Source organism: Helianthus annuus, chromosome 4 (genome assembly GCF_002127325.2).
Source record: "Helianthus annuus cultivar XRQ/B chromosome 4, HanXRQr2.0-SUNRISE, whole genome shotgun sequence".
NCBI classification, from domain to species: Eukaryota; Viridiplantae; Streptophyta; class Magnoliopsida; order Asterales; family Asteraceae; genus Helianthus; species Helianthus annuus.
In genome coordinates, this window is record NC_035436.2 from 141029728 (window position 1) to 141041787 (window position 12060).

At 35.5% G+C, this 12060-nt stretch overlaps 2 protein-coding genes across 3 annotated transcripts; one reads left to right on the forward strand and one right to left on the reverse strand.

The window, feature by feature from the left end:
* The first annotated feature begins 1480 nt into the window (after positions 1 to 1480).
* LOC110936544 (serine/threonine-protein kinase MHK) lies at positions 1481 to 7152 on the forward strand. Of its 2 annotated transcripts, none has more exons than XM_022178953.2 (18): positions 1481 to 1641; positions 2650 to 2995; positions 3085 to 3163; positions 3394 to 3462; positions 3571 to 3660; positions 3741 to 3879; positions 3984 to 4086; positions 4173 to 4225; positions 4410 to 4476; positions 4608 to 4716; positions 4824 to 4889; positions 5003 to 5071; positions 5155 to 5215; positions 5288 to 5392; positions 5524 to 5555; positions 5633 to 5678; positions 6078 to 6153; positions 6836 to 7152. In XM_022178953.2, exons 2-18 carry the CDS (start codon positions 2988 to 2990, stop codon positions 6957 to 6959), a joined length of 1296 nt encoding a protein of 431 aa, XP_022034645.1. In that variant the 5' UTR covers positions 1481 to 1641; positions 2650 to 2987; the 3' UTR covers positions 6960 to 7152. The 2 variants fall into 2 exon arrangements, with proteins under 2 accessions (XP_022034645.1, XP_022034646.1); XM_022178954.2 differs by having other exon boundaries at positions 6839 to 7152.
* A 1338-nt stretch (positions 7153 to 8490) lies between these two features.
* Positions 8491 to 11696, reverse strand: LOC110936542 (cyclin-C1-2). Its single transcript, XM_022178952.2, has 9 exons — positions 11520 to 11696; positions 11335 to 11441; positions 10603 to 10642; positions 10322 to 10366; positions 9562 to 9680; positions 9343 to 9457; positions 9209 to 9253; positions 8967 to 9114; positions 8491 to 8834 (listed from the first exon to the last, which is right to left on the reverse strand). Exons 1-9 carry the CDS (start codon positions 11549 to 11551, stop codon positions 8730 to 8732), a joined length of 756 nt encoding a protein of 251 aa, XP_022034644.1. The 5' UTR covers positions 11552 to 11696; the 3' UTR covers positions 8491 to 8729.
* Between the last annotated feature and the right edge of the window lie 364 nt (positions 11697 to 12060).

Consider the following 12060-nt stretch of genomic DNA (forward strand, 5'->3'; position numbering starts at 1 on the left):
GATATCTCAAGATTCCAGCATAATGAGAGGGGGAGTCAGTGAGAGGGGGAATCTGGATCAACAGCTAATGGGAAGTTTGTAGATAGAGCTAGGAGACAGTCCTGGAACCTGTGAAGAATGCTTATGTGAAGATAGACAGAGTTTGTGAAAAGACAAAGACTGAAGACTAAGGATCTGAAGATGCTAAAAGACTACGTCAACATCCAAGGGGGAGTCTGTTGATACACGGAATGTCTGTTGACTGCGTCTACAAAAAGTCTGAAGTCAAGATTAGTCAATAGAGGGTCAAAGTGTAAATATTGTGTAAAACATAGTTAGGATCGCTTATTAGTCATTGTAGTGTCTTGGACCGCTTTTATGTCACTTATCTGGATCACTTATGTGACAAAGGGTCTGGATCGCTCATATGGCATGTCACATAAGCGACCCTGGATCTCTATATATAGGTCAGAGCGGTTCATAAGTTGTAACAGTGTATGTGTGTGCTACGGTGCTGAAACTCTGCCAAATTTTCAACAGAAAGCAATAGAAAGATAAGGAATTGAAAGGATAAGCTGTTGTAACTTCATATATGATGATTCCGCCTTCATACATGAAGATGAACTACTTCGACTGACTTTTAGGGTCATAGAACGGTCCAACAATAACCATAACCGCTAACTTCGGTTATGGATTTTCTTAACCAAACCAAAACTTCGGTTACAGTTAATTGGTTATGAAGTTGGTTAAGGTTCAGCCTCTGTTAATTTCGGTTATTAAGCCAAAACTTCAACCAAAACTAACTTTTGGAAAAAAGTTAAAAAAATCATATGCCAACAAGCCTACAAAATAAGAATGAAACCCACCATGTTGGACTTCGCTTGAGCCTTTTTTTAGACAACCAAGACCACACTTTTTGGTTAAACTACCGATGTGGGATCCCTTTTAATAAATTAGTTATGTACTCAGTGTTAGTATTATACAAACGATTCATACGATCATAGACCTCATTTCTTCATCAAAATAAAGGGCATCTGCATCAATATCATTTTGTTACTAACATACTTTTATATTAGTAAAAAACATCTACACGGTTATTGTAAAACATAAATCCACCATATAAAATTATAAACTTAACATTACAAGTTCGGTTTGGTTTCGGTTATATCGGTTTATCAAAGCTTCATAACCGTAACAATAACCAATTGGTCGGTTAACCAAAGCTTCATAACCATAACCATTGGTTATGTTGGTTATCAGTTAAAATCTATTCGGTTATCGGTTATAGCGGTTAATTTGCTCACCCTTGGTTCAAATTATGCTGAATGCAGGTTGTGGTGTATTTTGCTATTTAAAAAAAAAAACCCGAATTGATAACTTTAGGGGCAAATTTATAAAAAAGTAAAGAACAATGAGACAATTTTAGCAAGAAAGCCATAGTTGAAGAGGGCGAATTGTAAGTTAATTTGCAAATAATAATAATATTATATTATATGTCTTTGGGTTCTTCTCCTTCGCTTCTTATGCGGATTTGGCTGTTTATACACCAACACCATAATCCATTCCATATTCATATTCTCTCTTGTAATCTCAAACAATTTCTTCAATTTGCATTCCATACTTTCTTTCTTTAAGATCTCCTGCTTATTATTCTATTTCACGGTGAGTTTCCACTCTAATTCTATTCGCATTCGCCCCCAAATTTCCCGATCCACTTCTTTAAACAACTCATTAGCGGTTCAATTTCATTCGCATTCTATTATTATTTTTTTAAAAGAAATTATCGCTTATTACTCTGATTTTAGTTTTTCAATCGGGTTCTGTCTGGTTTATTTTGTGGGGTTTTAAATCTTTTTTTTAATATTATTTTTTCCAAGATTGTTGGTGAAACTAGTGTGTGTTCATAGTTTAGGAATAAGCTTTTAGTCTTTAGTTGTAGTGATTTTATTTATTGGAAGTGAATTTATGAAATTGTTTTATTCATGAGATATTATTTTTTCAGTTTTCTTGATGGTTGTTAGTTTATGGACACTTGTTTTTTTTTTTTTTTTGCAGATTTAAATGGTATGTATATTAGGTAAATTGTTAGTGTAAATTTATATAACAGTTATGGCACTTAGGATGTAAATTCTTTTTCTATCAGATATTATTCTTCAATTTTCTTGATGGTTAGTTTTTGGTCACTCATTTTTTTTAATTATTTATTTAATTTTTGAAATTAGGGATTCTTGCAGATTTGAATGGTATTTGTATTAGGTCAATTGTTAGTGTAAATTTATATAACAGTTATATCACTTAAGATGTTATTCTTCAAGTTTCTTGATGCTTAGTTTATGAACAGTTAATTATCTTATTTTTTTTAATTTTTGAAATTAGGGATTTTTTGCAAATTTGAATGTTATGTATTTAGGTCAACTGTTGATGTAAATTTTTATAACAGTTATGACACTTAAGATCTTTGTTAGCCTATTTATACCAGTTATGGTGAATCAACTGTGTATCTAATTGTATGTGTGTGTGTTATATATATATATATATATATATATATATATATATATATATATATATATATATATTTATATGTATAGCGAAGATATTAGCTTACTAAACATAAAAAAGGTCAAAGATTTTGGTTTACAGTTGACATATTACGGTCTTTTGCTTTTGTAGAGTGGAACGGATTCATGAAGAGAACCGGAGATCAAACGGATTGACATAAACTCGCCCTTTCAACGATGTTGAATCATTGATGTACTGAAACTAGATCAGTAAATGGTGTCTTTTAGATGAAATCAGTTGGTTGCAGCTTGTAGAGGCTGCATTTAAGCATGTTGATTGCTTTTAATTCGACGCTTAATTGTAGTGAAAAGACGCGTAATAAATCACATTCAATCAGTATTGGTAATCTACAAGCGAGCGAAGAACACTGTTTTAACAGTGTAGAAGCCTGCTTTTGGACCTTGGAAGTCCATTGACAAATTCATCAGTTACTTGTTAGTGTGTCAATAATGGAAAGGTAGATTACATGATCTTTCACTTCTCACTGAAATATTTTTATCGTATGTTAACTTTTTCTTTTCTTTTCTGATGAATAATTATTTTCAGATATAAATGTATAGAAGAACTTGGAGATGGAACTTGCGGAACTGTATATAAGGCCATCAACCTCGAGACATCTGAAATTGTTAGTTCCTTTCGTATCGTTATTCTTGCTCGAGGACTGTTATGGAAGCTCATTCTAAATTTCTTAAATCGGATACGCTGCATATTGAAATAAATATAATTATATGACACGTTAAAAATATATTTTCATTTTTTAGAAACTGCTTTCGTTTCCTGTATGCATTTTCTTTTTATGACCGTTGAACATAAAAAGTGAAGGTCTTATCATCATATTTATCATACATATCACAGGTTGCGGTTAAGAAAATGAAGAGAAAGTATTATGTTTGGGAAGAGTGTATTAATTTGCGGGAAGTTAAGGTATTTTACGCACCATTCATTAGTTTTTCTTACGTGACATCGAATTAAATGATACTAGATTTATAATTTATTAAATTTGAACTTTCCATATTTTTGGTCCTGATACAGGCCCTGCGGAAACTGGATCATCCTAACATCGTAAAGCTGAAGGAGATCGTCAGGGAGAATAATGAATTGTTCTTCATATTCGAATACATGGTATTTAAGTAATTTATATAAGTTATATATCGTTTACTATTGAATTTAAAATAACACATTTGATTCAATGTTGTACTTAGGAACATAATTTGTACGACATAATAAGAGAGAGACAACGAGCTTTCACAGAGGAAGAGATTAGGGGTCTGATGAGTCAGCTTCTTAAAGGGCTTGCACATATGCATAAAAATGAATATTTTCATCGCGACCTGAAGCCCGGTATAAATTAATTCTACTCAGATGGACTTTTTATCTTGCTCAATATGCGTTTGAACGTAATATATTCTAATAAATTATTGAATACTTTTTTTTAACAATTTTAGAGAATTTGCTGGTGACCAACAATACTATTAAAATTGCTGATTTTGGGCTGGCTAGAGAAGTGTCGTCTTCGCCTCCTTTTACTGATTATGTTTCCACTCGCTGGTGAGTACTCGCACTGTTCTTTTTCTTATTTCCTTTTCATTTTTTTCTTGGAATATATAACTTTTTTTATATTCTTCTTTGACAAGGTATCGGGCACCAGAAGTTCTGTTGCAATCTTCAACATACACTCCTGCCATAGGTGTGTGTGTGTGTGTGTTTCTTTTATATCATTTTTCTCTTTTCTTATTTCTCCATTTTGTGGGCCCCATTATTCTCCCGAGGGCCGAGGTTACACAAATGGAACCCACTTATAAAGTATAAACGCGATCCGGATGAAAACATGAACTGACATAGATGCCGTTGTTGTGACATATTATTAACAGATATGTGGGCGGTTGGTGCAATACTCGCTGAACTTTTTACTTCATACCCGATGTTTCCTGGTGAAAGGTGACTTTTTCTTCATAACTGAACGATCCAGCTGTTACAGTCGAAACTGGAAACAATCTTTATCTGTTTAAATGATTTCCTTATCACATGTACACTGTTATTTACTTTTATGATATGATATGATTGGACAGTGAAATAGATCAGTTGTACAAGATATGCTGTGTTCTTGGCACACCGGATTTTACACTCTTTCCTCAAGCAAGGAATGTTGCTCGGTTGATGGATATTCGTTATTCAGACGTGAGTCTTGTTTTAGTTTTTCTGTGATACTAATCACAAACACGCGCACGCGTGGCACACACGCTCTCTCTCTCTCTCTCTTAAATCCCTTCTCTGTATCTGTGTAGATTATGCCTGCTAATCTTGCCGATCTGATCCCGAATGCAAGCTTAGAAGCCATTGATTTGATCAAGGTGAGTAGTAGTATTCTATAGAATCTGCCTTATGTGCACTTGTAATCGGCTTTTGTTCAATCAGTAAGCTACATTATTTTTCCAGATTTGATTTTTGTTTCTTTGGGATGTAGCAACTGTGTTTGTGGGACCCGTTAAGGAGGCCAACCGCAGAGGAGTGCTTACAGCATCCATTTTTCTATGTAATATGTTTGTTCACGCCTTTTGTTAGACTCAATGTTTAAGATTACTACTGTTAAATCATCTCACATGCTTTGATTTATAGGGTAACACGTGGATTTCTCGTCCACTTGAGGATCCACTTCAGCTGACGATGGACAGCATCGGTGAGTAGATTTACCGGTGTCATTGTTATAGTAGGATGATGACATGTAATTAATTAATTAATTATTCTGCAGGATCACAACCAAATCTTGAGTTAAATCTCTGGGATTTCAGCCATAAAAAGGATGATTGTTTCTTGGGCTTGACCCTCGCAGTGAACACTAGTGTTTCCAATATAGGTAACATTTTGACTCTTTTTCTCCGGTCCATGTGAAATACATGTTGATATATTATTATATGAATAATAATCATGAATTTACTTCTTTTTTGTAAGAAATTAGTTTTTACGTTCTTTTTCCTTTTTATGCAGAAATGGTCCGTAAGACTGGAAGCAGAACACAGGTGAGTTTGAGGTTACAAATGTGTTTTTTGTGGGATAAACGCTTTGTATTGTTTCTAAAATTTATCTTTTCGTGCAGGATCTTATGTTTTGCTCAGATTATGAGGATGAAGCACAACACTCCGGTACGTTTCTATTCCGTCATCACTTAAATTCCCCACAAAACATCACTACTCTCCATGCTTCTTGGAGGATATAGCGATTAACTACCATAAGAGGTGGCAAAGTTAGTGGGCCGGGCAGGTTGGGGTACGGGTCAAAATGACAAGGTTTTTTTTGGTACAAGTCAAAACAGATTGGGTTGACCGTTGACCCACAGCACTTTTGTTCTTCCAAAATTTATAATTTCTTTTTTACAAACAGCTTGTACAAATTGAAATTATTTCAACAATAATTTAAATCTCTTGAAGAACATGATGTACGGGTTCGGGTTGATGTGTTTGACATGTTAGAAATAAAACATAACTTGCCGTCTTTATTGTTGTGAAGTATAAAATTTGACAATAACTGCCCTTTTCTTGCAGTTTTCTGGTCACTCCTACCCTGCGAGCACCGTGGAATTCCATCACCTGTGGAATCTTCCTTGTCATTAGCATTCAGGTTTGAAGTTCAAAATGACAATAGCTTTTCATGCTAGATTTTGGGCAATTTCTTTTTTATTTAGGGGCTGTTTGGTAGCCTCTTAATGGTTTCGTTGACCTCTTAATGATTAAGTAATAAAATGATGTTTAATGGTTAAGAGACAAATTTACCCTTGCCCTCATAAACTTCCTCAACCCTAAAAAACTTCCGCCACCACCCATGACAAACACTGCCAACCACCACCACCCGCCACCACCGACCACCACTACCCACTACTACCAGCACCCATGACAAACACCCGCCAACCACCACCATCACCACCTGTCACCGCCAACCGCCACCATCACCACCCGCCAACCACCAGATACATTTCATTCAGCACAAAATAGTCCAGAGGGGTAAAATAGTCATTTTGCATAGTTATTCAGAGCTTTAGCCAAAAAGCACTTACTGGTTCAGAGCCTCTTACCCGGACATACCTCTTATTGGTTCAGCACTTACCGGTTCAGAGGTCGCCAAATAGCTCCCTCATCCATTTGAGATAATAATTTAAACCATATATATATATGTGTGTGTGTGTGTGTGTGAATGAGCTGAAACTGCCAACCTATTTTTCTAATTTTCCATAAAGATTTTGCAATGTAACGAATATAGATGTAGTATCTCATGACTTATGTATCTTTCCTGATTGATTAAACAGCAGTACAATTCCTCATTCAACAATGGGAGTTCCTCAATCTGGCGGATTTAGAATGCCATCTCTGCAGCCTAATTTCTTGACCATGTCCTCTCACTTCCAGCAGCAGCAGGGTCACTGCCGTTGACCGCTTCTAACTAACTTCAAGCATATCGGGCCTGGCCCGTAAGACGTCTCTGTAAACATCTTTTTTCTTTTTGTTTATAGTGAACATATGAACAGCATTGTCCCAACTATTATGGAACTCCGTTTTGTTACCAAAGTAATGTATAAAAAGACAAGAGGTTTATGATTTTGATCAAGTATCAACTTGGTACATGTATCATGCATCCAACATATATCTTCTCCTTTCACATTTATATTTATATTTATACTACAACATTTGCGGACTTGCATGAATAGTGTTGGGCGTTATTGCTTTTCAACCCACCACTACCCGGGCTCCACCCCAGTTCCATTTAGCTTTGATTTTTTTTATTGATTTTACCTTCTTATTACTTTAATGTTTATAATTAATTTTAAGAATATTTTGTTTTTAATTATTACTTTTAGAATATAATGTTTTATTAAAGTCTAAATGTTTCATTACGGCTTGTTTTGTATCCACTATTTGATGTAAATTTCATTCAAAACCGAGTTTTCGAGATAATGTACAACTTATCAAAGAACGAGCTTATAATCCGTCTACTCTGTTTCGAGGTTTCATTTCCATGATAGGGTTTTCTTTTTTTCTTTCTTTTTTTTTCCGGTTTACTCTTACAACCTTTCAAATATGATGTTTTATAGAATTCCGAATTTGGGGTTCCTACGTGAACTTTTTCGTGGGGTGAATACCAGTGTAAGTGTCGTTGAAACCTAGCTTTACAAAGTTTAACACCACCACCGCAACGCGTGGGTAATACATTGCTAGTTGTTTACATTTTGAAACACCCAAAAGGACAACCCCTTTTTGAACAGGAATGCCTAAAGGCTAAAGGGTTTAGGGTACAAGGGGGGGGGGGGGATATTCCACGGTCCTCCCAACCGCCGAGGTGATCCCACCTCGCAGACCGCCACCCAGCAAGCCTGAGTCTGGGGGTAAATCCGCTACCGTAGGGGCATTGGGAACGAGCAAGCCTTGAACCCGCCACCTCCGGGTTAGAATGCGGGCTGGTGGCCATTGGGCTGACACCCAATGGTTTACAAGGGGTGTCATACTTGAAGCTGGATGAGTTGGGGCGAGTGGAGGCGGGTACACCGTCACAAACCTCTTCGAGTTTGGGGTGTGGTGGTTACACAACCCAGATGAAGAATCAAAAAGTGACTGTTGAATAGGAGAGTTAAGGGTAGTGGGTTGAGCTAGGAGGATGCCCCTCCCTTTAGGGTAGAATTGGGTTGTAATGAGATGACACACTAATCCTGAATGGGTTGAGCTAGAAGTGCCTCCTCCACCCTTATTGTGTAGTGTTTGATGTGTATAAGTCTGTTAAAGAAATCGTAGCGGGTTGCTGCCGCGATACAGCTGGCGGCAAGAGTTGTTGTAAGGAGTGGGGAAATTTCAGTTCCGTTGGTCGAGTTACTTAACAAGAAAAAAAATCTTTGTTAATACAGTAGGTTAGCATAAAAGAACACTAAAAATACATGTTTTATAAAACAACAAATGAAAACAAGAAACAAGATGGTTAACAAAACCTAACATATCGGTTCAACTTAAGGTACATGATACATTGTTTGTTTAATTTCACATTAAATTACAAGCAACATATAGACACATGAATTCTAATCTGGTTAGAGATGATACATATCCACATCAGCATTCATACAACCTGATATAATCATCTCCAATCTATCTATGATCCCTTCACGTCCTACTCTACAATTGTTACAGATAATATACCGTTAACCCTACTAGATTACTTTATGTTCGCGTGCTAAGTTTTTGCATCGCGGCGTTTACTTTCTCATCGGTTATTGTTTTGTGGTTGTCATAAAAATCTAGTATTTCCGTCGCAACTTTCTCCACCTATCAGAAGGAAAAAAAAACGATAAACCAAGTAACACTTTTGCAACACACATTACTAAATAGTTTCTATTTTAGGAAATTATATATATAAAAAACCAATTTAAAAACAGAATAGATTGTTTAATCGCGTACCATATTCATGTCAACTCTTAGTTGTTCAAACCAAGCTGTGTTGTCCTTATCTTTGAGCATACTTGCAACGTATATGCAAGCTAAAGCAATTGAATGTGGGGGGTATATCAAAATTAAATCCATTTTATAGCTGTCATTGATAAGTCCCCTAAACAATATAATACAAAATATCAGTATTAGACGTGTAAATTATGAAATTATGAAAACGGTGTATGCAATTTGTATACTAGTTAATATCTTACCAGGTCATTTGAGTTGCATCACTCATCCCGGCATCTTGCAGCAACCTGTTAAGAGAAACCAACACCGTAATGAGTAAAATTATTAGTGGCAAAATGGGCGGGTCAAGTCGGGTAACGGGTCAAGAGAAACTTACTGAGACAACGCACGATAAGGATGGAACACAACTAGATAGTAATTTAGTGCCTCTAAGATTTTCATTTCCATTTCGAGGATGTCTTTTATTTCATATCGGTACTTATCATCTGAATCTGCAAACACAATATGGCATGTGAAGTGTTATTAAGATAACTCTTTCAAAACCTATCGGATAACTGAAAAAGTATTTTGTTTGAGTTTAGAAAAAGAATTTTACGCAGTTTTTTAATGTAGAATACAAGAAGCCTTGCTTGAACGGTGCTTTCTTCTGCTTTTGATGCCAAGTATAAACATGTTGGTGCCACAAGGCGTGGGTCATACTCGGTCATACTTCTCCTAAACCAAATAAATGCAACCATTTAGCTATAATTAGGTTGTAGGTGTTACAAGATTGAAAAATGTATCAAGTAAATAATAACAGATTGTTTAAATATAGATCTGATAACATCATCATCATCATAGCAAGTCACTTTACAAACAGGGTATTATCAGTGTCATGGTTTTAAAAAAGGTTGAGGCGAAACTGCCAAAAAACGATTCTGAGGCGCGCCTCAGGGGGTTTATACTGTATGTGCACCTTTGAGGGGCTGAGGCGCTAAAAAGGGTGCGCCTCAGGGGTTTTTGATTTTTTTTTTTTTTGATGTTTTTGAGTTTGTGTCAATTTCAAGCAATTTATGTCTTTTTCATGTGTGTTTTTTGTTATTTTGATGAATTTGATGATGAATTTAGTTAGTATTACTTTTTTTATAAGATATATAATATTTATATTTATTTTTTAACTCCGCCTCGGTTCGCCTCGAGGCTTGCGCCTCGTGAGGCAAAGGGAAAACGCCTCGAAACTCGTTTCCGTTTTTTTAAACCTTGATCAGTGTAAGTTTCGTTAATCATATTCATTTCAAGAATATCTGACACAGACAAATACGACCTTGTAAGAACACCTGAAATGAAATATGAGAGTTTCGATGTATACGACATACCTTGTATAAGCACGTCTCATGTATGTTACAGCAGTTGCTACAACCCTGCAATAGTAACTAACACAATGAGAAAGAAAGGATAGTGAAATAAAAATATTAACTAACACAGTGAACCATATGATCAATTGTTTATATGCAAGTGTTACACAGTTCAGTAGAAATGTTTAATTACCAATCAAACATCTAAAAATATCTGATTTAGATTACAAATCATTAGCACTCATGAAAAAGCAAATGATTTAGACGCATAAAAATCTTGAACAACTAAGATAGAAGTTAACCTTTGCCTCACTTTCACATTTTGAGCCAATCTTGCAATATCTGTAACAACCAAAAAAAAAAAAAAAAAAACAGTCAATGGGATGAAAGATTAAATCTTATTCGGAACAACAAAAGTTTCATGAGAATGAAAATAGTTTATTTATTTATTGCAACTTGAGAACAACAATAGGTACTTGTGTAGTTGCACAAAAAGCACTCATCCATTCCAGAAAATGGCCGGCCCGGACGGGAGGACCACCGGTCAGGGCCCGATATTTCGAAGGGCACGGTATTCTAAAAAATCCGATATGTATATGTCAAAAATAAATTAATAGGGTATACTCATACAAACACACCAACATAGGCCCACTTACAAAACTATTTTTGTGGTTTATATTAATTATTAGCCCATTGGCATTAGATTTAGACCTTTAGTGAGCCCAATACTCAATTCCGTTAAGGCCTAAGCGGACGTTTTTTCCAACTTGAACAGGGTACATACTCAATTCTCAAGGGTCGGCCTGCCAGAAATGTTCTAACTTGAAAAAATTGACTCTTGATGTTTGACCGTATGACGAAAACAACTAGTTGTTCATATGTATGTAAAAGGCGGTTAGGTTATAATCTAACAAAAATCCTACATGATTGATCACCTATTTAATTCTGCAAGTGAATTGTAATTTCTTTCATACATGTTGATCAAATCAATATCATGCAAACTGAGGGGGAGAGAGAGAGAGAAGGTAGCGTACAATTGGTCATATGCAACTTGATGAGTTTGAAATCTTCAAGAGTGATGCCTCTGTCCTTGTCAAGTTGGTGTACAACATCCACTTCCTCTTGGTCCAGCAATTGCTTGCTGCAAAATCAGTTGATTGAATCAAATTGAGCTCGATAATATGAAATATGAAGCCCTAGAAGAGGAGAGATTAGTTACTAGTGTGTGGATGTCCAGAAATCAGTCGCCATTGTTGTTGCCTCAAGAAGAAGAAGAAAGAAAAGCGCATAAATTTGTGTGCAGAAGAAAGAAAGAATAATCAAGGAAGTGGGATCTGACTCGATTGCTGGAGTTCGAGAATATCTACTTCACATATGGATCTCGGATATTTACCTGACCCGTTTTTCATTTTCAGTGACTGTATTACTAATAGTGAATTAGGGGGTGTTTGGCCTATTTTTTTTTTTTTAGTTTATTCTTATATATGTTTATTTTCTTAAGCTATTTTTAAGTGTTTGGATTAACTTATATTCTATAAGTTGATAAGCTCTTTTTAAGTGTTTGGGAAAGGGTATAATATCATTGTGTGTAATGAGTTAATCCACCATTTGAGGATAAATGAGTAAAAAACCATCTTCTTCAAATAAAGCTTATTCAAATAATCTAAAAAACCATGTTCCCATAAGCTTCTTGGAATTAGCTTATATAAGCTAATAAGCATAAGCTTAAAAAGCTAAACCAAACACCCATTAGTTCTTAT

What these genes read in the sequence shown, in the direction of transcription:
- LOC110936544 (XM_022178953.2), top strand. An exon ending in ACCTCGAGACATCTGAAATT is followed by an intron (nt 3,164 to 3,393) that starts GTTAGTTCCTTT and finishes TACATATCACAG; the next exon opens with GTTGCGGTTAAGAAAATGAA. An exon ending in TTAATTTGCGGGAAGTTAAG is followed by an intron (nt 3,463 to 3,570) that starts GTATTTTACGCA and finishes GTCCTGATACAG; the next exon opens with GCCCTGCGGAAACTGGATCA.
- LOC110936542 (XM_022178952.2), bottom strand. Translation starts at nt 11,551, where the DNA reads ATGGCGACTGATTTCTGGACATCCACACACTA. An exon ending in AATGTGAAAGTGAGGCAAAG is followed by an intron (nt 10,367 to 10,602) that starts GTTAACTTCTAT and finishes TTACTATTGCAG; the next exon opens with GGTTGTAGCAACTGCTGTAA. An exon ending in CCTTATCGTGCGTTGTCTCA is followed by an intron (nt 9,254 to 9,342) that starts GTAAGTTTCTCT and finishes TTCTCTTAACAG; the next exon opens with GTTGCTGCAAGATGCCGGGA.